Genomic DNA, 22,806 nt, shown 5'->3' on the forward strand with positions numbered 1-22,806 from the left:
CTTGGTTTGAGGCATTCTTAACTTTCCAATCATTTATCCTGAAACAGAATTTACCGGATTGGAAAACACACTTGAAAATCAGGCATTGAATTAATCTCCCAGCTTCACAGTTCTCCTTATTCTATCACCATTAATCGTAACAATCAGGAAATTAGGAATGCTACAAATTGCACAGAATCCCTAGAGGGCAGAAAGAGGCCATTCAGCCCACCATGTGCTGAAGCCCCTGAAGAAAATCCCACCCTGACCCCACCCTATTCCGTTAATGCCGCATTAACCACGGCTAGCCCACCTCACTTGCACATTTCTGGACACTGTGGGATAATTTAGAGAAAAAAACATAAGTTCCTGGAAAAGCTGACCAGGTGTGGCAGCATCTGTGAAGAGAAATCAGAGTTAACATTTTGGGTCTGGTGACCTTTCCTCAGAAGGGACCCAAAACATTAACTCTGATTTCTCTTCACTGATGCTGCCAGAGCTGCTGAGCTTTTCCTGCAACTTCTGCTTTTGTTTCTGATTTACAGCTTCCGTAGTTCTTCCAGTTTTTAGTTAGTATTTATCAGGTAATTTAGCATGGCTAGTCCATCTAACCTGCACATCTTTGGACTGTGGGAGGAAACCGGATTACCTGGAGGAAACCCATGCAGACACGGGAGGATGTGCAAACTCCACACAGAGTGTCACCCAGGGGTGGGAATTGAACCCGGGTCCCTGGTGCTGTGAGGCAGCAGTGCTACCCACTGAGACAACATGTCACCAAAATTGAAAGTGCGAATTTGTAGATCTGCAATTGCAATGAATAAGCTTTAAGGGCCTTTGGATATTTTCTAGTAGAAAGGCGCCGTATAAATTCGGATTGTTGTTGTTGTTGAGTCCGTGTGGATGTTGGAGTTTATTGAAAACTTCTGGATACTGACAGTCCTGCCCTCTCTCATGGATTTCCAATACGACATCCAGGCAGATTGTGGCAGGCAGATTGTCCAACCGTTGTGGTGGGGATCATTAGCCAGTGTGATCCTCCAAGGTGCATGCACATAAACTTTCCAGCCGAAACCAGAAGACTGGGATTTGGAGCTGAAATAGTAAAATTGTGAAGACATTTAATTCCCAGGATGAGGCTGCCGGAATCAATAAGCTCAACACAGACCAAGGAGTGAAAATGGTAGCTTTCTGCTGGGTGACCAAATCTGGCGTTATAATAGTCCATATATTGGAGAGAAATATAGTTGTATATATGTGATGCAACATCTTTATTTTTTGTATTCATATTCTTTTGTAGGCTCATCTGCCCCCATGTGGCAAACGTGTGTCATGGCAAAGAGCTAACCACTTCCAAAAGTCATGCTCATGTTTCTGACAGAAAATGCACAAAGTTCATGGCATGGAATTTCTAGAACAGTAACATCACTTGATCATCATTAAAGCTGCAGGAAACTAGAGAATGAGAGAATAATGCTCGTAATACAATGGCATTATTTGTTGGAAAGTGAGAGCCTCTCTGAAATAGCCATTGATAAAACTGGGAAAAGATCAGAATACAAATTACAACTCTCCCCTCCTCCAACTGAAAAAGCAGCACTGACCAATGTGTTGCAATGTGTGCTAGTTTTATGACCATTTGCATGGACACAGTAATGCCATCGTCAACAAATTTTTGACTACTCACACAAACAATTGTGATCTGCTGGTAGCAACGGTTTGAGAATAACACGGAAACACTATAACACAAACATTTGCATCTTAAGCAGTTGAATATTGGGACAATATTGCTTTATAAAGTAAAATTTTAATGTCAGACAATCGATGAAATTTATGATTTGAGCATCTCTATACTTCATGATAAATGAGCACACATATATCGTAAAATTTTTAAAATCTCTCATAAGCCTAGTGAATGGCTCTGAAGTCGATTGGTGAGATGATGGCCAACCAAGCCATTGGTTGCAATGGGCTTTGTGAAAAATCACTTTAAGTTTTATAATTAAGCTATGAATTACCATTGGAAATTTTGAAGCAGTAGTGTAAATTTTATGCTTGACAATTTTTAATGACGGTTGAAGATTTTTCAAAAATGCTTTATTTTGTACAGTGAATGTTGCTAGAAACGTACAGAATTTATTGCCTCACCCTGGTTGCCCTTGAGGATTGTGGTGGTCAGTACCTACTGCAGTTCCTGTCATGAAAATACTCCCCACAGTGATTTCAGCTCATCAATTCCATGTATTTAACCCAGTGATGATGAAGGTATATGACGCTGAAGAAAACTTCTGGTTCTCCCTTGCCTTCTAGGTTGCAAAGGGTGTGTGTTTGGGAGGTGCTACAGATCAACTGCAGTCATGGTACATACAGTGAAAATATTTCAACTGATGGATGAAAGCGAATCAAGGTTTGGCTTGGAATGTGAGCTTGTTGAGTGTTGTTGCAGCTGTACCCATCATGGCAAGTTTAGACTATTTCAATACAATCCTGATTTATGCCTTATAGATTTAAATCTTTCTCCTCTCACCGTAAAAAAAAACGGCCCCTAGTCTTGAATTCCTCTACCACAGGGAAAAATCACTTTATCTACAGCCCTCATGATTTTAAAGCCATTTATAATGTCACCCTCCATACTCCAGTGAAAAAAGTCCCAGCCTATTCAGCCTCTCCTGATAACTTAAATTTTCCATTCCTGGCAAATATTTTCTGAGCCTTCTCCAGCTTAATAACAGCTGTCCTGTAGCAGGGTGATCAGAACTGTACACAGTACTCCAGAAGAGGCCTCACCAATGCCCTGTACAACCCGAACATAACATCCCAATTCCTGTATGCAAAAGGTCAAAGTAATGAAGGCAAGCGTTCTGAACGCTTTCATAATCACCGTGTCTACATGTGATGCACACTTCAAAAAAACTGTTTGCCTGAACCGCCAGATCTTTCCATTCTACAGAACTACCCAAGGTCCTACTTTTAATTGTATAAGTCCTGCCTTTGTTTGTCTTATCAAAATGCAATATCACGCACTTATCAAATTAAAGTCCATATCCCGCTCCTCAGCCCATTGACCCAATTGATCAGGATGTCTTCGTAATCCGAGATAACCTTCTTCATTGTCCACTAAACTACCAATATTGGTGTCATTGTAAACTTACTAGCCATGCCTTCTATATTCTCAACCAAATCATTTACATAAATGACAAACAAAAGCACCAATCCTTGTGGAACACCACTGGTAACGGGTCTCTAGTCAGAGAAAGAGACCTCCTCCACCACTCTGTCTCCCGCCGCTAAGATAATTGGCAAGCTCACCCTGAATCCCACGTCTCATTGTCTTTTTGAAGGCCATCTCCTCCTAAGGTACATCAATCTAAATCAGAGACAGATATAAAATTCCAATCTATATATTATTGCAGTAATTAATGAAACAAATGTGCAAAGATACTTACTGTTTCATTTCCTAATGTCTATAGATCCCTATGGCAGCAAAGCGCTTAACAGCAGTGTGATCAAAGACAATGGGAACTGCAGATGCTGGAGAATCCGAGATAACGCAGTGTGGAGCTGGATGAACACAGCAGGCCAAGCAGCATCTTAGGAGCACAAAATCAGACGTTCCGGGCCAAGACCCTTCATCAGAAAAAATGATGAAAACTGATGAAGGGTCTAGTCCCAAAACGTCAGCTTTTGTGCTCCTAAGATGCTGCTTGGCCTGCTGTGTTCATCCAGCTCCACACTTTGTTATCTCGCTTAACAGCAGTGTCCCAGGTTACTAAGCAAACTCACTTTCTTGACTCATTTCTCTGTATAGCAGAGGGCTCCAAGATCATGTTCAAAAAGATCTTCTGCATCTTTAGTGTTGTTCAGAGTGTTGAGAAAAATTAAATTAAATCCTCAAAACAGAGGAATTAAATTCCTCCTGAAGAAGAGTTTAAGGAAATCTATCATACTGAGTTCTGACGAATGGAATTCCAAATGGCATTGCTTCAGTGCCATACAATGACTTTGTGAGAAAAGCTTTAGCTCATGGAGTAAAGGAGTCAACAGTGATTTGGATACAAAACTGGCTGAGGAACAGGAAACAGAGAGTCATGGTTAATGGTATTCTTCAGGCAGGAGGGAAACTTGGAGTGGATTTCCTAAGCCTGGTCTACATCCAACTCAGGACCCTGTTTGGCTTTGTCTCCATGTCCTCTGATCCCTTTAGCCCTAAAAATTATATCTAGCTTTCTTCTTGAGAACATTCAATATAGTGGCCTTAATCAATGCCTGTGGCAGAGAATGCCACAGACCCACCCCTTTCTGGGTGAAGAACTTCCTCCTCATCTCAGTCCTAAGTAGCCTGCCACGGTATCGTTAGTCTTTGACCTTGGTTCTGGCAACCCAGTTATTGAGAACATCCTCATAATTCTCACTCAGCGATAGTAGGAACTGCCGATGCTGGAGAATCTGAGATAACAAGGTGTAGAGCTGGATGAACACAGCAGGCCAAGCAGCATCAGAGGAGCAGGAAGGCTTACATTTTGGGTCTGGACCCCATTTCTGAAGAAGGATCAAGGCCCGAAATGTCAGCTTTCCTGCTCCTTTGATGCTGCCTGGCCTGCTGTGTTCATCCAGCTCTACACCTTAAGACCATAAGACATAGGAGAGGAAGTAAGGCCATTCGGCCCATCAAGTCCACTCCGCCATTTAAATCATGGCTGATCGGCATTTCAACTCCACTTCCCTGCACTCTCCCCGTTATCACCTTGTTATCACCTCATAATTCTGCCTAATCCTGTTGGGGGCTTTTAAGTTCCTATGAAATCCCTCCGAACTTCGTTCTTCTAAACTTCAGTGAATGTAGTCCTAAGATCCGACCTCTCTTTATATATCATGATTGATCTCCAACACTTCCCATCAGCGTGCAAACATGAATCTAAGTTTTTAGTTGCTTTTTACTTTAATTCTCTGCCCCATACGGTACTGCTGCAATTGGGGAGGTATTATCACTAGACTATTAATCCAGAGACCCAGATAACATTCTGGGAACCTGGGGTGAAATCCCACCAAGGCAGATGGTGGAATTTGAATTCAATAAACTATCTGGAATTATGAATCTAATGATAACCATGAACGCCTTGTTGGTTGTCAGGGGAGAAAAAGTCCCATCTGGTTCACTAATGTCCTTTAGGGAAGGAATCTACCATCCTTACCTGGCCTGGCCTACATGTGACTCCAAGCCAACAGCAATGTCATTGACTCTTAACTGCCCTCTGGGCAATTAGGGATGGACAATAAATGCTGCCCAGCCAGCGACACTTTCATCTCGTTCATGAATAATTTAAAATTGAAGCACAGCAAGTTGGAGGACAGCAGCTCACCCTGCAGTCGGCTTTTTACAACCTTCTAGCCAACCATCACCCCATTTGTCTGTATATTGTGGTTTTTTTTTGTTATTGAGCTGCAGCTGTTGAGGATTGATTTCCCATTTAAACCATCTCCTAGATTCATGCTCTGTTTATTTTCTTGTTGCATTTCTATTTACTTTTTGCCTTGCACTTTGGTTCTTTTCTGATTTAACCTAACCTGCCCTTTTGTTACCTTCTCTTCCCTGTTTTTCTGCCTCTGCAGTTGTTTAAAGCTTGTTACAACTTTAATTCTTCCATTCCTGATCAAAATTCAGCAGTCAGCAAATGGAAGTGATAAAGAGCTTTATTGCCATAAAAATCTAACAAGGCGTTCATGGTTATCATTAGATTCATAATTCCAGATAGTTTATTGAATTCAAATTCCACCATCTGCCTTGGTGGGATTTCACCCCAGGTTCCCAGAATGTTATCTGGGTCTCTGGATTGATAGTCTAGTGATAAAGTGATAAAATGATAAAGAGCTGGGGAGCCTCAGCAGGTCTTAGAGTATCTGAAGAGAGAAAGTGAATGCTGAGTCCAGTGTGACTCTTCTTTGGATCAGGAAGTGTTTAGAAATGAAAGTGTTAAAATGTTCTCTCTCTCTCTATACTGCTCCCCACCCAACAAATGCAAACAGGATTGCTGACTATTTTGAGAATTTTCTGTAAAGCTATACATATTGTGTATTTAACACACTTGATAAAGCCCTTTGATAAGTGAAGGGGGTGTGGGGAACATTTATGTTTGATCATAGTTAGTTGTTATTCTGTAAAAACGACTGACTTTCCATGCGCAGAGGTTAGATTTTTATGGCAATGCTCAGCCCTCTGAGCTAGATTTTGCCACTGACAACTTGCATCTGTTCCCACTGCTTTCTCAATATGGCTCCAGGACTGCCTCGCCCCCTTGTTGGTAAAGGTCAGAAACCGCACAACACCAAGTTATAGCCTAACTCGTTTACTTGAAAACACAAGCTTTCAGAGTCTAACTCCTTCTTCAGGTTTTAGTGAGAGGGGTTTATCAGTGTAAGAAAAGGTGTTGCTATTTTAATCAGCCAATGCACATTAAGTGTGAGGTCGTGTTTAGAATCAGACTTGTTTTGTTTCTAAAGTAGGAATTCATAAAATGCCACATTGACAGTTTATAAATTTAATGATTTTTGAACAAAATTGAATGTATCTGGAAATTCAAATTCACCCCCAAAATATATATGTGTGTGTGTGTGTGTGTGTGTATATGCGAGAGAGAGAGAGAGAGAGAGAGAGAGAGAGAGAATGACACAAGAGCACATACGAGGGAGTTGGTAAAGATGCAGTTGTGAACTGGTTGCATTGCCACTTATTTGACTTTTAAGTCAGTTTATAGGTACCAGCACTGACTGTTGGAGCTGTTTAACACATCACTTGAAACACATGGTCAGAGCTGTGCTGCAGAAAGCTATGGATTTTTAGGGCTGAGACAGCGCCAGCTACCACGAAATAAAGTATGAAACAACTTTGAATGACTGGGTGAGTCAAAATTACTGGACTTTTTTTTCTAATTCCTGACTGCAATGGAAGAGAGAGCTCAGAAGAGCCAGTAAAGACCTAAAGAGAGAGCTCAGAAGAGCCAGGAGGAGACATGAGAAGTTGGTGGATAGGATCAGGGTAAACCCTAAGGCTTTCTATAGGTATTTAAGGAATAAAAGAATGACGAAAGTAAGATTAGGGCCTATCAAGGATAGTAGTGGTAAGTTGTGTGTGGAGTCAGAGGAGATAGGGGAAGCGCTAAATGAATATTTTTCAACAGTATTCACTCTAGAAAATGACAATGTTGTCGAGAAGAATACTGAGATACAGGCTACTAGACTAGGTGGGATTGAGGTTCACAAGGAAGAGATATTAGAAATCCTACAGAGGGTGAAGATAGATAAGTCCCCTAGGCCAGATAGCATTTATCCTAGGATCCTCTGGGAAGCCAGGGAGGAGATTGCCGAGCCTTTGGCATTGATCTTTAACTCGTCATTGTCTACAGGAATAGTGCCAGATGACTGGAGGATAGTAAATGTGGTTCCCCTGTTCAAGAAGGGGAGTAGAGACAACCCTGGTAATTATAGACCAGTGAACCTTACCTCAGTTGTTGGTAAAGTGCTGGAAAAGGTTATAAGGGATAGGATTTATAATCATCTAGAAAATAATAAATTGATTAGGGATAGTCAGCACGGTTTTGTGAAGGGAAGGTCATGCCTCACAAACCTTATTGAGTTCTTTGAGAAGGTGACCAAACAGGTAGATGAGAGTAAACTGGTTGATGTGGTGTATATGGATTTCAGCAAGGTGTTCGATAAGGTTCCCCACAGCAGGCTATTGTACAAAATGCGGAAGAATGGGATTGCGGGAGATATAGTAGTTTGGATCGGAAGTTGGCTTGCTGAAAGAAGACAGAGGGTGGTAGTTGATGGGAAATGTTCATCCTGGAGACCAGTTACTAGTGGTGTACCGCAAGGGTCGGCGTTGGGTCCACTGCTGTTTGTCATTTTTATAAATGACCTGGATGAGGGTGTAGAAGGATGGGTTAGTAAATTTGCAGACGACAATAAGGTCGGTGGAGTTGTGGATAGTGACAAAGGATGCTGTAGGTTGCAGAGAGACATAGATAAGCTGCAGAGCTGGCAAATGGAGTTTAATGCAGACAAGTGTGAGGTGATGCACTTTGGTAGGAGTAACCGGAAGGCAAAGTACTGGGCTAATGGTAAGATTCTTATTAGTGTAGATGAGCAGAGAGATCTCGGTGTCCATGTACACAGATCCTTGAAAGTTGCCACCCAGGTTGACAGGGCTGTTAAGAAGGCAATACAGGGTTTTAGCTTTTATTAATAGAGGGATCGAGTTCCGGAACCAAGAGGTTATGGTGAAGCTGTACAAAACTTGCCACACTTGGAGTATTGTGTGCAGTTCTGGTCACCGCATTATAAGAATTGATGTGGAAGCTTTGGAAAGGGTGCAGAGGAGATTTACTAGGATGCGGCCTGGTATGGAAGGAAGGTAGGTCTTATGAGGAAAGGCTGAGGGACTTGAGGCTGTTTTCATTAGAGAGAAGAAGGTTGAGAGCTGACTTAATTGAAACATATAAAATAATCAGAGGGTTAGATAGGGTGGATTGGGAGAGCCTTTTTCCTAGGATGGTGACGGCGAGCACAAGGGGCCATAGCTTTAAATTGGAGGGTGAAAGATATAGGACAGATGTCAGAGGTAGTTTCTTTACTCAGAGAGTAGTAAGGGAATGGAACGCTTTGCCTGCAACGGTAGTAGATTCGCCAACTTTAAGTACATTTAAGTCATCATTGGATAAGCATATGGACGTACATGGAATAGCGTAGGTTAGATGGGCTTGAGATTGGTATGACAGGTCGGCACAACATCGAGGGCCGAAGGGCCTGTACTGTGCTGTAATGTTCTATGTTCTATGGAAATAAAAGAGATGGAGGTGGAGAGGAGGAAACTTTACATTAGTTAATTTAATGTGTCATTGGGAAATTGATGGAATCTATCATTAAAGAAGTAAAAACTGGACATTTGTAAAGTCAAAACACAACCCATTGTGGTCAGAAGAGTTCTATGAAGGGTAAATCATGGTTGACTAAATTGCTGGGGTTCTCTTGCAGCACAATGGTTAGCACTGCTGCCACACAGATTCAGGGCCCCAAGTTCAATTCCAGCCCAGAGCAACTGTAGAGTCTGCACATTCTTCCACATGCCTGCATAGGTTTATTCCCAAAGAAGTGTAGGTTAGGTGGATTGGCCATTGGGGAAAATGCAAGGTTACAAGAATAGGGTAAGGGGGCAGTTCTGGGTGAGATGCTCTTTGGAAGTTTGGGATGGGCCAAAGGGTGGGATTCCATGATTCTCTTGGGATAACAGAGATCCTGTTAATGTTATCTGGATTTCAGGAAATCCTTTTATACGGTGACACACAAAAAGTTAATGGACAAGATAAAATCACAAGGTGAGAGGTAATTTACTAACTTGGATAGAGTCAGGCCGAAAGACGGGGCACCACAATTTTGGGTGTCAGGCCTCAACTATTTTCAATCTATAGTAATGGCTTGGATACAGGGGCAGAATGTAATGTTGCCAAATATGCAGATAACATGAAAATAGGTGGGAAAGTAGTTTGCAATGAAGAAATAAAAAAAACTACAAGTGGCTATGGATAGCTGAATGGATCAAAATTTGGCAGATAAAGTTGAATGTGGAAAAGGGTGCCATTATCCATTTTGGTCAGTGGCATAGAAAAACAACTTGTGTAAATGTAGCTTAAGTACAAAGAGATCTGGGTGTCCTTGTGCATGAATCACAGAAAGCTAGTATGCAGGTATAGCAGATAATAAGGGAGGCAGTTGGAATTGTGGCATTCTTTGCGAAAAGGCATAGGACATAAAAGTAGGGAGGTGTCGCTGCAACTGCAAGACATTAGTTAGACCACACACAAGTGTTGCGTATAATTTTGGCCCCTTTACTTTAAGAATCTGTAGTTACAGTGGAGGCAGTTCAAAGAAGGTTCACTAGATTGATTCCAGAGATAAAGAGAGGTTAAGCAATTTAGGCCTAAACTTTCTGGAGTTTAGGGGACAGAAAGGAAATCTACTTGAGATATACATGATGCTCAAGAGGTCTGACAAAGCAGATGTAGAATGATGTTTCTCATGTTGGGCAATTTAGAATGAGCAGTCACAATTCTCAGATCAGGAATAGCAGATTTAGAACAGAGATGAGGAGGGATGATTTCTGTCGAAGTGTCATAACACGATGGAATTCACTACCTAGGAGGGTGGTGGATACCAGGACATTATGTAAAATTAAAGGAAGAGCAAGACAGATTTTTAAACTAGTAATGGGTTGAAAGAAAAGTGGAATTGAGGCTGAGTAGATTTGAGGGCTCAATAGTCCACTCTTACTCCTGGTTCTTATGGTTTAAAGGATAATGGAGATGGAATTAAATATTTTTTCATTGCCATGGACCAAGCTTTGAAATAGCAAAGGGATTAACTTAAAAGAACCCGAGCATGCATGAGTTGCAACCCTGCAATCAGTGCTATGAAAGGCGTGTTACAAAGTATATTGCAACATAGAGCTCAGAAGTGCAGATAAGTCAGATGGGAAAGATTTTCATAGCTGACGATTACTTCACACAGGTATATGTTCAAAGATGAAGTGGAGAGGGAGATTACTGAGCAGTGTGTGACTGCATTAATATCTTCAACTTGATCCTGAAATTTTAGACAATGCACCTGATTTCGTTAGAGGATTGACTCAGGCATAAGAGATTCTGCCACAAGAGTGCATCCCTGGCACAGGAGAAGGAAAGTTTTGAACAAACTTGTGATATCTGTAGGAGCTCAGATTCTCAATACTCAGTTTGAACATGCTAACCAGAGTTCAGACAAAGCTTTATGTTAATCTGAGCCACATTACAACTTTTGGGAAAGGCAAAAAAAATTGTTGAAAAGCCAGCAAAAAGAATATCAAAGGACAGGCTATATTTGTGGAGAATATCAAACAAAAGGGAAACCGTGCACAGTGTGGGGAAAGCAGTGATCAAGCTGCAAGAAGTTGAATCATTTTGCATGCAAGTGTTTAACTTGAAAGAAGCTGAACAAGCCCATAAAGTTGACTACTGGAGAATTATCAACCATCGAGTCTGAAAAATGATTCTATTGCATAAGGTCTAAAAATAATAAAATGATTTGAGAGTGTTAGAATGATGACTATACAACGAGAACATCAATTGAACATGAAGTGCCTGATAAACAGTGATGTTTTATGCAACTTCGTGAGTTTCAAAGGTGCAGGAGTAGGCCATTCGGCCAATCGAGCCTGCTCTGGCATTCTAAAATGATCAGGGCTAATCATCCATGATAAATTCTTTAAGAATTTACTTCCTTAAGTAAAAAGCGAGAGACACCAAAACAACATTCCAAGAATGTTTCAATGCCACATACAGTTGTAGCCAAATATTTCCCTACTTTTATATCCTTTCAATTACAATCAACATCCAACTTGTACAGTATTACAAAATATCTGCTGTAACCACATACTCACTTGTTTCAAGTTCAATTCATTCCCCACCACCCCCAAACTCCTCGGACGACATGTCCATCCTGGGCCTCTTGCATTGCCACGATGACACCACCCAAAAGATGCAGGAACAACATCTTGTATTTTGCTTGGGAACCCTGCAACCCAAGGGTATCAATGTGGACTTCACAAGGTTCAAAATCTCCCCTCCCCTGACCATATGACAAAACCAGCCCAGCTAGTCCCCGCCTCCCTATCCATTCCTCCCAGCTCAAGGCCCTGCCCCACCCCTACCCACTAACCTCATCCCACTCCCCGACCTGTCCGTCCTCCCTGGACTGACCTATACCCTCTTCATTCACCTTCACTAGCTCTAACCCTCTTTGACCTGCCTGTCTCCTCTCACCCTATCTTCTCCTTTATCCATCTTCTATCTGCCTCCCTATTTATTTCAGAATCCCCTTCTCCTTCCGGCAGGAGGGCCCCGACCCGAAATGTCAAGCTTTCTGGCTCCTCTGATGCTGCTTGGCCTGCTGTGTTCAGCCAGCTTCACATTGTGTTATCCCTATCATACAAGTGTTCTGCAACCTCAGTTTCACATTTTACTTTTCTGACGTTCCAGTTAAAGTAGATAATGCCACATTTCCCAAGTCTCTAACCCATTCATTTTCTTTGCAGGCTCCTCGTATCCTTCTCAGAACTTGCTTCCACACCTGAGTATAGGCATTAAATTTGCCCACAATATACACAATGTTATTAACATGATTGGTAATTGATGAAGTTTCAGGGACAGCTCATGCCCACGAGGTAAAGCATTCCAGACAAAAGCAAACCAATTAATCCCATAGAGGGCAATAAGCACAAATTTTCTAGGCTTGGTGAAAACTAAAGACTGACAGCTGTTGGGTAGGTGATGGCCTAGTAGTATGATTGCTAGACTGTTAATCCAGAAACCCAGATAATGTTCTGTGGGCCTGGGTTTGAATCCTGTCATGGCAGATGGTGGAATTTGAATTCAATTAAATACCTGGAATTAAGAATCTAGTGATGACCATGAATCCATTGTCGATTGTCAGGAAAAACCCATCTGGTTCACTAATGTCCTTTAGGGAAGGAAACTGCCATCCTTCCCTGGTCTGGCCTACATGTGACTCCAGACCCACAGCAATGTAGTTGACTCTGCTATTAGGGCTGGGCAATAAATGCTGCCTAGCCAGTGACGCCCTCATCCTGTGAATGAATTACAAAAAAAAATGCCTGGTAAAGGATATTGGATTGGGATAATGTGATCTCAACTTCTTAGTTTTCTCTGGTGAGGAAGGGTGAAGCGCAGGAAGAGTTTTCAGAGAGTGAAGCTCAGAACCACTCGGTCTGGGGGAAAATTTGGTGTGGAAGTGCTAGTGTTGGATTGGGGTGGACGAAGTCACATGACACCAGATTATAGTCCAACAGGTTTATTTGAAATCACAAGGTGAAGTGGGGTAAGTTAACTGTGATAATTGAAAAGGCCATGAGTCTTTTTAAAACAACAGTACGAAAAGCATTCATTTCATGTTTGCAACTGGAGTGTGGAAACTTCAGTGAAACTGACCTACTATGATCAATATCAGAAGGGTGAAATGGGCAAGCCTTTGGTCAACTGCAGTGAGGACCAGTAACAGCAGTTCTTTCTGCCTAATTTCACTGAATTTATTAGGGACAGCATCTTGCTGCTCAGAGATAATGGGAACTGCAGATGCTGGAGAATCCAAGATAACAAAGTGTGGGTCTGGATGAACACAGCAGGCCAAGCTGACATTTCAGGCCTAGGCCCTTCATCAGAAAAAGGGGCACGGGGAAAGGATTCTGAAATAAATAGGGAGAGGCGGACCAAAGATGAATAGAGGAGAAGATAGGTGGAGGAGGGGAGAATAGGTGGGGAGGTAGGGAGGGGATGGTCAGTCCGGGGAGGACGGACAGGTCAAGGAGGCAGGATGAGGTTAGTAGGTAGGAAATGGAGGTGCAGCTAGGAGGTGAGAGGAGGGGATAAGTGAGGGGGAGGCAGGGACAAGCTGGGCTGGTCCTCATCCCTCACACCCCGCCCCCACCCCCGCAATAACTGCCAAAAGAGAATTCCCCTAGTCCTCACATACCACCCCACCAACCACGGATACAACGCATCATCCTTCGACACTTCCGCCATCTACAATCTGACCCCACCACTAAAGACATTTTTCCATCCCCACCCTTGTCTGCCTTCTGGAAAGACCACTTTCTCCACGACTCCCATGTTTGTTCCACACTCCCCTCCAACCCCACCACACCCAGTACTTTCCCCTGCAACCGCAGGAAGTGCTACACCTGCCCCCACACCTGCTCCCTCACCCCAATCCCAGGCCCCAAGATGACTTTCCACATCAAGCAGATGTTCACCTGCACATCCACCAATGTGGTATACTGCATCCGCTGTACACGGTGAGGCTTCCCCTACATTGGGGAAACCAAATGGAGGCTTGGGGACTACTTCGCAGAACACCTACGCTTGGTTCGCAATAAACAACTGCACCTCCCAGTCACTGACCATTTCAACTCCCCCTCACATTCCTTAGACATGTCCATCCTGGCCTCCTGCAGTGCCAAAATGATGCCACCTGTAGGTTGCAGGAATAGCAACTCATTTTGCTGGGGAACCCTGTAGCCCCATGGTATCAATGTGGATTTCACAAACTTCAAAATCTCCCCTCCCCCCCCTGCATCCCAAAACCAGCCCAGCTCAACCCTGCCTCCCTGTCCCCTCCCTCCCACCTCCCACCGCATTCCATTTCCTATCTACAAACCTCTTCCTGCCTCCTTGACCTGTCCGGTCTCCCCAGACTGACCTATCCCCTCCCTACCTCCCCACCCATTCTCTCCTCTCCACCTATCTTCTCCTCTATCCATCTTCAGTCCACCTCCCCCTCTCCCTATTTATTTCAGAATCCTCTCCCTATCCCCCTTTTCTGATGAAGGATATAGGCCCAAAATGTCAGCTTTTGTGGTCCTAAGACGCTGCTTGGTCTGCTGTCTTCATCCAGTTCCACACTTTGGCATCTTGGTGCTACTTGCTGTAATTGCCTGGATCCCACCAATGGTAGTCTCACTTTACGCTTGGAGTTTCTTGTTAACAGCTACATATTCCCAAGTTATTGGAACTCTGAGGGAGTTATTACGGTAAAGAAAGCATCTGTTGCAGCTACCTAATCCACAGAGACACGCAGCTCCAGGGAAATGGGGTTGTACAGAGAGCTGCACCCCGAAGGAGATAAATACCCAGACACACGGTCTATAGGATGAAGGCTTAACTTCTTTACACAGTCTCTGAAGGCTCAGGCTCCCATACCAGATCACCACAGACCCCTTGGAAGAAAAATCACAGCCAGGAAGTAGTGGCCTCCATTACTGGGACTGTTATGTTGAGCACAGACCTTAATTACTTACCTCTGGGGCTTCTGGGCACTAGCTGATATTTGTCGGATCTTTCAATCTGCAGCTGGCAACGGCATCATTCAGATCACCAAAGCTCTATTCGCAAGAGCTTCCAAAATACAAACATAAGGGCAAATTTGAAATCAGAGGCAGTAAAACTTGGAGGCTCTCAGTTCTGGGTTCAAATCACACTTGAAATGTTACTGTTTCACTCCCAACTAATGCAAGACTCACCAAGTTTCTCTAACATTTTTGGTTTTGACTTGGAGGTTCAGTTTTTTTGGCCCAGCAGGATTTTCAATGCACGAGGGAATCATCGCCATGCAAATACAACCTATCAACATAACATCAGAACAGAAAAGGTGTATACACAAAATCAGAAGGTCTGCAATTTCCTTATGTGGAGTCAGTCTCTGACGACTGCAAGAGGATAATCAAAGGGTGTGTTTCATAGCCAGAAAACTGTCATAATTCATCCTTCTTTACGTAATCTTAATTCTTTACACCCCCAAAACATCCGTTCACACCAAGGAAGGCACGGAATACACATTTAAGTTTGAGGGGTGACGCAACTTCATTCAGAGCCACAGGAAGAGAAGTACAGCCAAAGCTATACTACCAGATCAAAAAACAGAAGTTGCTGGAAAAGCTCAGCAGGTCTGGCAGCATCTATGAAAAGAAACCAGAGTTAACGCTTCAGGTCCAGTGACCCTTCCTCAGAACTGACTGCAGCCAGGAAAATGTCAGTTTATCTGCAGAAAGTAGGGCGAGATAAGGGGAAGAAAGGGTGTAAGGAGTAAATGATAGGTGGGGCAGAACCCAAACAGAAAGAAAAGCAGTTGGATAGACAAAGGAGTGGATAACAAATCTGGCTAGGACAGTGATTAGCTATTAGTGGACAACAATAGTGTATAATGGCAGACTATGTGATAACAAGACCTGGTGTAGGGGGTTGGGAGCTCAGGCATGGGACAGTTCAGGCTCTAAAATTATGGAACTTGATATCAAGTCTGGAGGGCTGCATGGTCCCCAAGCGGAAAACGAGGAATTGTTCTTCCAGTTTGGCCGGATGAATGCAATATTACCTCTCAAGAATGTGTTTTCTCCTGCACAGTGCACAGCCTCTTGATTGGAACCCACTATTGTTGTACCATGCTTATCATGCATTCTACCTGCAAGATGCAATGTGACCTGTTTGGCATCACCCTCCAGACTGCTCACCTATCACCCAGAACATGCACATGGCACAAATAGCACCTTTAATTCCCTCTCAGAGCCTCACACTACCTAGAAATATGTTGTCATAGGTCCAAAGTTGATGTGTCAAAATCCTGGGATTTCCTAACTGTTGACATAGCCACACCACAGTTGTGCAGTTTAAGTCTTTAGGTTTGGGTAATAAATGCTTGTACAGAAATGAGCAACCAATACCGTACTTGTGTTACGAATGAAGTAGAATCCAAACTCAAACTCATTTCTCACTTGTGGGGAAAGCAACTTATGCTTTCTTCAAAAGTTAATCTGCCTGTGGCATCACCTTCCTTCTGGACTGCTTCCAATTGGAAAAACAATTGATTTCTAAAAGTTGCCCGGGGCGGGGCGGGGCAGGGGGTGGTGCATTGGTCTATTTAAAAAAAAAACTTAGTCCACACTGCTATCCTTTGGTGGTGGTGTGCAGTGTGCAGTGTGCAGAGTGGGAAGTTGCATGATGCTGACTCTTTACCTGATCAGTGATTCAATTTAACCAAAATGACAATTAATCAGGGTTCTTATGACACAATGGTAGTATCCCTGCCTCTGAGCCAGAAGGTTTGGATTCATGTCCCACCTGCTCCAGATGAAGTCACATGTCTGAAGAACTCCATTAAATCGATAGCTATTTTTCTTCCAATCTTAAAACAGGTCTTGTTTTCAAAACAAGTTGGGCACCACCCTGGTGTAGCATCAATCCTGCAAGGACTGATCGTATATACTCTCCACTTGCTCACTTCTGTCTGCCACCCAGATGTGTTCTACCCTTCAGTGATGGAAACCACCAGTGGAGGGCCTTCTATTGGTGTTCTCTCGTTCCCTTGGGGATCTGGGGTGGAGGGTATTGCATACATTCGTACCATGCTGTACAGCTTTGAACAGGTTCACTGGATGCCAGGCCACATGTAGTTTTGTGGCTGAAGGAAACTAAGGCTGCAAACAAAAGCTATTTGGTTCCTTAAAAGGGCACACATATAAAACTTCTGATTGTATTTCAGTTAAATTCTCTCACTGACCTACTTCTGGGTCCGCAGATCCACATATCAGGATGTGGAGGGGTTGCAGTTCAGTGACTTACTGCACACCTCCTCCTCTTCCGCAGTTACATCCATATATGCCTGTGGAAAGGTGGCATGTGGAATCCAGCAGCATAACAGAGCCTCTGGGGACTGGTGGATCCCACACGGTCTGGTGAAAATAATATTTTCATTTGATTTTGGTAGATTTGTTTTTAAGCTTCTAGTAATCTCACCTTTATTACTGTGTTCCAGCAGGGTTGCCTAAACCATTATTGTTCCTTTCTTTAAAAAAGTGAAAAATTCACTACAGATGATTGGACTAAAATGTAAAATGTAAAAGGCTAAAAATAGTCCTGCTTAGATTTAATGCCTGTATTCCACATGTTTTGAGGGGGGGAAAAAAAGTAGTCTGACATTTGCTTATAAGTGCGTGCAGCTCACTAGAATTTCAAGATACAAAAAATATATCCTGGAAGTCTTTTAAAAGCAACCAAAAAAAATCAGTGACAGCAAGTAAGAGGAACAGAGACAGCTTTTACTTTAAGAAATCCAAGCACAATGTTTGATGGACAAAAACAATTACTTTATTCAACAAGGAAGCAATGTGATAAATACATTGATAATGCAGTAAATCTAAAAGAATGATTACTAACAAAGCACACAATAGTAACTGAAAAAGTTTACAAGCTGTGTTGCACAATGTTTCAATTGACTTGACAAATTGTTTTGCTATAGGCTTCTAAAGATATACGTGAATAAATTTCTTTCATCTAATTGCATTAGTTTTATCAAAATGTCTTCCTATAATATAACAAACTCATTTTAATTTCAAGGGTAGAGGTTTTATATAATTTGGGTATTAACTACAAAAGTTAGAAGTGATCTATGGGTGATCTCGTTGTTAAAATATTGCAAATACCTAGAACGGTATAACAATCATGACTATAACAAGAACAAGCCATTCAGAAACGTGCTGCTAATTTAGTCAAATAATGCAGTGCACATTCAAAAATTGGAACCTCAATTAAACAAGGTAATTGAGACTCCAACATGCAGAAAATCTCTTTACAAATATTCCGCACTGAAGTAACTGTAAAATGAGCTGCTCAGGATGACTGGCTTGTGAACTTGTAGCAAAACCTAGATGAAACCTCATACTTTGTTTGCAGCTCAGTGAAAGTGCAAATACAAATCTCGAGTTTAAACTGGATGAGCCCAGGATAAACTAACAGATACCTGCATAATTTGACCAAATCAGATTTGACAGTTTCAACAATAAGTTTCTTAAAGTAAGACTGGGTTATGGTCTTGCAGAACCAAATGAGTGTACAGGAAACGTTTTCATTTAAAAAGGTGATTTCAGTATTGCAAGTTTCACATCAGCATTTCCATTGGCCAAAGGTGTAAAATTGCATAGAAACTAAACTTCCAAACCATGACTAAATCCAAGTGCCTGATATAGTTCACAACTCTTCTGCCTGTTTATAGATGAAATAAAATTTTCAATGCAGAATTTAACAAAGTTAATAGTTTCTTCCATCGAATCCAGCACTCAAAAAAAGTTAATTTAAAGCCATCTTATTTTAAAAAAACAACTCATTTTTACCAAGGATATCCTGAGAAACTGCAGCATTTTGTCATGAATGCCAAATTTGATAGCTTACATGAACATTTGCAATATCCTTTTGCTTTTTCTTTTAGGAACCCATTGCTATTTTGAAAGCGTGAACAGTGCGTCACAACATAGTTGATAACAAAATGTGAGCAAGATTCAATTTGCAAGGATAAGAAAACTTGTACGTCAACAGTAGCAACATGACTGTACAAAAGGGGGTCGATTCACAAATTTAATATTCGAGCAAAGATGGACTGGAAATCAAATTAAGCTTTGATACAATTTGAACTGGCTTCAGCTGGACTGGTTTGGAACTCACCATAATTGAAAAACTTCAAGAGTAAACACCAAATTAAGTTCTAGGGTCAAAATTATTTTAGTAAAAAAAGGTGAAGGAGGACAGGTTTGCACACTTTTTCTTTGCTGGAGTCACAATAGACAAATGAAAAAGGTGTACGAGCTTCTGTGATCCACATTCACACACTACTGAGCTGCCAGGATCACAATCTACGTTCACTAAAATTGCTCAAGTCAAATTGCTGTTGCAAACAAATCCTAAGACTAATCCATCAGAACAACAGGATATAGCTTGTTATTAAACTCCAGGTCCAACAGATATTAAACAAATCAAGTGCAAGTAAGATAACATTGCCTCGGTTGGGGCAAAATTGCTTAGGCCTCTAGGATCTGCATGCAGCTCTTGGTTTAATGTGTCACTAGGAATACTGGTGAATGGGAAGAAAGAAACGACAATAAATACATGTCACCCAGACTGCTGTAGAAATCAGTTCAACCATTATCAGAACTTGACAAGTTACTTGACTTGCTTCCCTTTCTCAAGAGAATATTACAAGGGTGTGAAATTCAGGGACAAAATATGGCCACCAAGATGCGTGTGTTTTGCAATGTGAGCAATGTAGTAATGACACAAACATGCTCTAAAATTTCACTGTAATGGTTTTCAGAGCAATCATGATTCAACATATTTTCACATTACAAAAATGCCAAGTTTATACTTAACTTAAACTGTAACTGAAGCCAAGAACTTGTGACGAAATGAATGTTTGAGCTGTAAACTTTTTCATAACCAGCATATTTATGTAGAAAAATATTCAAAAGCAATGGAGGAACCATCTCAACACTTCAAAAATTGAATATTTACTTTCTTGTAGTCAAGCAGATTCCCTCATTACGCCAAAAAAATTCCAAAATTTCTCCAAACAGCACAAGCAAATATTAGCTACCTCTGTGGCCTCAGGATACAGTGCTCCACTTGCTACTAGTCAAATGCAATACTTCAATACTACTCAAGTGCTTGGATTGACAGCATATTGCAGGTTCTTAAAATAAAATATTTAAAACAGTTAACTCCATGGTGCTGCATCTTTCTCAAAGCAGTTTTCAACAGATCAAAATTTATAGATACAGGTACAGGCACCTGCATAAATCTAACACTAATCAAGGACAAAATTCTGCACAGGCATCCTCTGACACATTAAACAAATTCCACAGAGGTGAGAATCTTTATGTAGACTTGGCCTACTTAGTTTATGCCATATGCTGTGCAACTTCAGACAGCAACACGAGTAATCCACATTCTATTTTCTTGGGAAGAATTCTAGCAGCAACTTGCTTGCTAATAGCGAAGGCAAACCCGATACTTCAATTCAACTTTAAACACACAGTTCACTAAATACAAATCCTTTTCACGAATCAATGAGGAAAACACAAATTTGTCAAATAAAATCTACATGCCCTGAGTTTACTTGTAATAGGCAAAAAGGCAAAAGCAAGATTCTTGCTGTGTAAATTAAGTGCTGTTGTGCAACATATTCTATGTACAGTCTCATATACAATTACAAACACCTAGAAAGGGAAGAAATGGTTTTTCCTATTCCGAACCCATATAATAGGACAACAGTTTGTACGTCATGGTCAACATCCAGTAGCCCTTGTTTGTCATAATAGCCAGCAACCTCAAACAAAGTCATTTTGAGTGGCACGCATTTGGAAATGTCACCTTGGTGATAGCGTAGGGTTAGATGAGGATGACGCTGGAGTTTTGGAAGGCTGGAAGGATAGAGGGGATGTCGGTGACAACTTCTTAGGACCAAGAACATCACCATTATGTAGCTTCCACAGAAGTTCTTCATTTTCCATAGATAAACGCTTGTTGACTTTGGATTCTTTCTGCAACGATTCTTGTAAAACGACCTGTTCAGTCGAGAGTTGCCTGCAAGGAAAGAAATTAGAATGCATTTTGACTTAAAAACTTCTGATCAGCGAGATTAAAGCATAAAACAGGAAGAACTAATTTATCACCCCATTTGTCAGTGTACCTGCGTTGTATACACATTGACGTGAGAAATTAGAAGAATTTACTATATATACACACACACCACATTTGTGAAAGGGTTCAGAAAAGATTGACAAGGATGTAGCCAGGTTTGGAGCTATACGGAGAGGCTGAAAAGGCTCGGACTATTTTCGACACAGACAGAGACGTAGCCTTATAGTGTTTTATAAAATCATGGAGGGGCATGGATAGGTTAAAATAGACAGGGTATTTTTCCGCAGGGTAGGGGAGTCCAAAACTAGAGGGCATAGGTTTAAAGGCAAGGAGGGGAAAATTTAAAAAAAGGGACCTAAGTGGTAACATTTTCCACGCAAAGAGTAGTGCACATATGGAATGAGCTGCCAGAGGAACTGGAGGACGCTGTAGAATTATAACATTTAAAAAGGCAGCTGAATGGGCATATGAAGGAAAAAGGGTTCAGAGGGATATGAACCAAAATGGAACGTGATTTATTTAGGGCACTGGGTCAACATAGACAAATTGGGCCAAGGGGATGTTTCCATGCTGTCCATCTCTGACTATGTGTAGTGCAGAATGTCACTTTAGGAAAACCTTCATAACAGGGAGTCAGGGATGATAGAGAAGGGAAACAGACCTTTTGACGCAACCAATAAGATAACTAAAAAGATACTTTCACGACCAATGCACTCAATTACCTTTCAGAGATCAGAGTGTTGAGAGAATTTTAAGATTATTTTTAAAACTTACAGAAAAGCTGAGATCTGTGTATAACACAGACAGTAGCTGAAGAGCATAGAACAGTCTTAAAGCCTCTTGTAAAGATGGCCTAAATCCACCCACTGCACTTGAACTGCAGTTCAGCATTACAAATTTATTTTGTAACTAATCACATGGGACATAGCTGCTGCTATTTAAGCCAGCATTTGCTGCCTATCACAAATTACCCTCAAGGTGGTGAGCTGCCTTTCTGGAACTGATGCAATCCAAGTACTTCAGAATGCTGTTAGGAAGTTTCAGGATTTTGTCCCAATGACACTGAAGGAACAGCAATGTACAAACAGTTTTTTTTGAATTTCTATGATGTTGTAGATGGCTCATAACACTGCCTAGCATTGCTGGAGAAGGAAATGGATCCTGTGGATGTGGTGCCAATCAAGCCGGCAGCTTTGTTCTGAATGGTGTTAAGCTTCGAGTGTGTTAGAGCTAACTTCAAAACATCACACCCCATGTATTTTGTAGATGGTGGACAGGCTTTAGGGAGTCAGGTGAGTTGCTTGCCACAGCATTCCAAGCCTCTGACCTGCTCTTGCACCTAGTTTATTCATACAGCAAGTCTGGTTCATTTTCTGATCAATGGTAACACTCAGATGTTGGATAGTGAGGGAAAGAGTGATGGTAATGCCATCAAATGTCATGGGTCAGGGTTAGCTTGTTTCTTGTTGGAGACTGGTCATATTTTGACATTTGGGTGGTATGAATGTTACCTGTTACTTTTCAGCCCAAGTCTGGGCATTGACTGCTTCAGTATCTTAGGCTTTGCAAATGGTGCTAAACATTGCGATTGCTGGAGATGAGTCATCTCAGCTTTAATACACACTTCTGTGTATGCCAGGTATGATTCCAACTGGAATGGGTACCACCCTCAAATTCCCACTGACACTGTTAGAGCTCTCCAATTCCACACTTCATCTAAGGGATCTGATCTCAAAGGCTGTCATTCTCATCACATTTCTGCAAT

At 41.8% G+C, this 22,806-nt stretch overlaps 1 protein-coding gene across 4 annotated transcripts in view; it reads right to left on the reverse strand.

The window, feature by feature from the left end:
* Window positions 1-17,746: 17,746 nt before the first annotated feature.
* The window catches only part of mtus1b (microtubule associated tumor suppressor 1b), a 168,713-nt gene continuing 163,653 nt past the window's right edge, over window positions 17,747-22,806 (reverse strand). For all 4 annotated transcript variants that reach the window (XM_048531381.2, XM_048531374.2, XM_048531357.2 and 1 more), the window contains exon 15: window positions 17,747-20,984. In XM_048531381.2, coding sequence (XP_048387338.2) covers window positions 20,768-20,984 — 217 coding nt within the window. In that variant the 3' untranslated portion in view covers window positions 17,747-20,767. The remainder of the gene's footprint in view (window positions 20,985-22,806) is intronic.

Source organism: Stegostoma tigrinum, chromosome 1 (genome assembly GCF_030684315.1).
Source record: "Stegostoma tigrinum isolate sSteTig4 chromosome 1, sSteTig4.hap1, whole genome shotgun sequence".
In the NCBI taxonomy this organism is placed as follows: domain Eukaryota; kingdom Metazoa; phylum Chordata; class Chondrichthyes; order Orectolobiformes; family Stegostomatidae; genus Stegostoma; species Stegostoma tigrinum.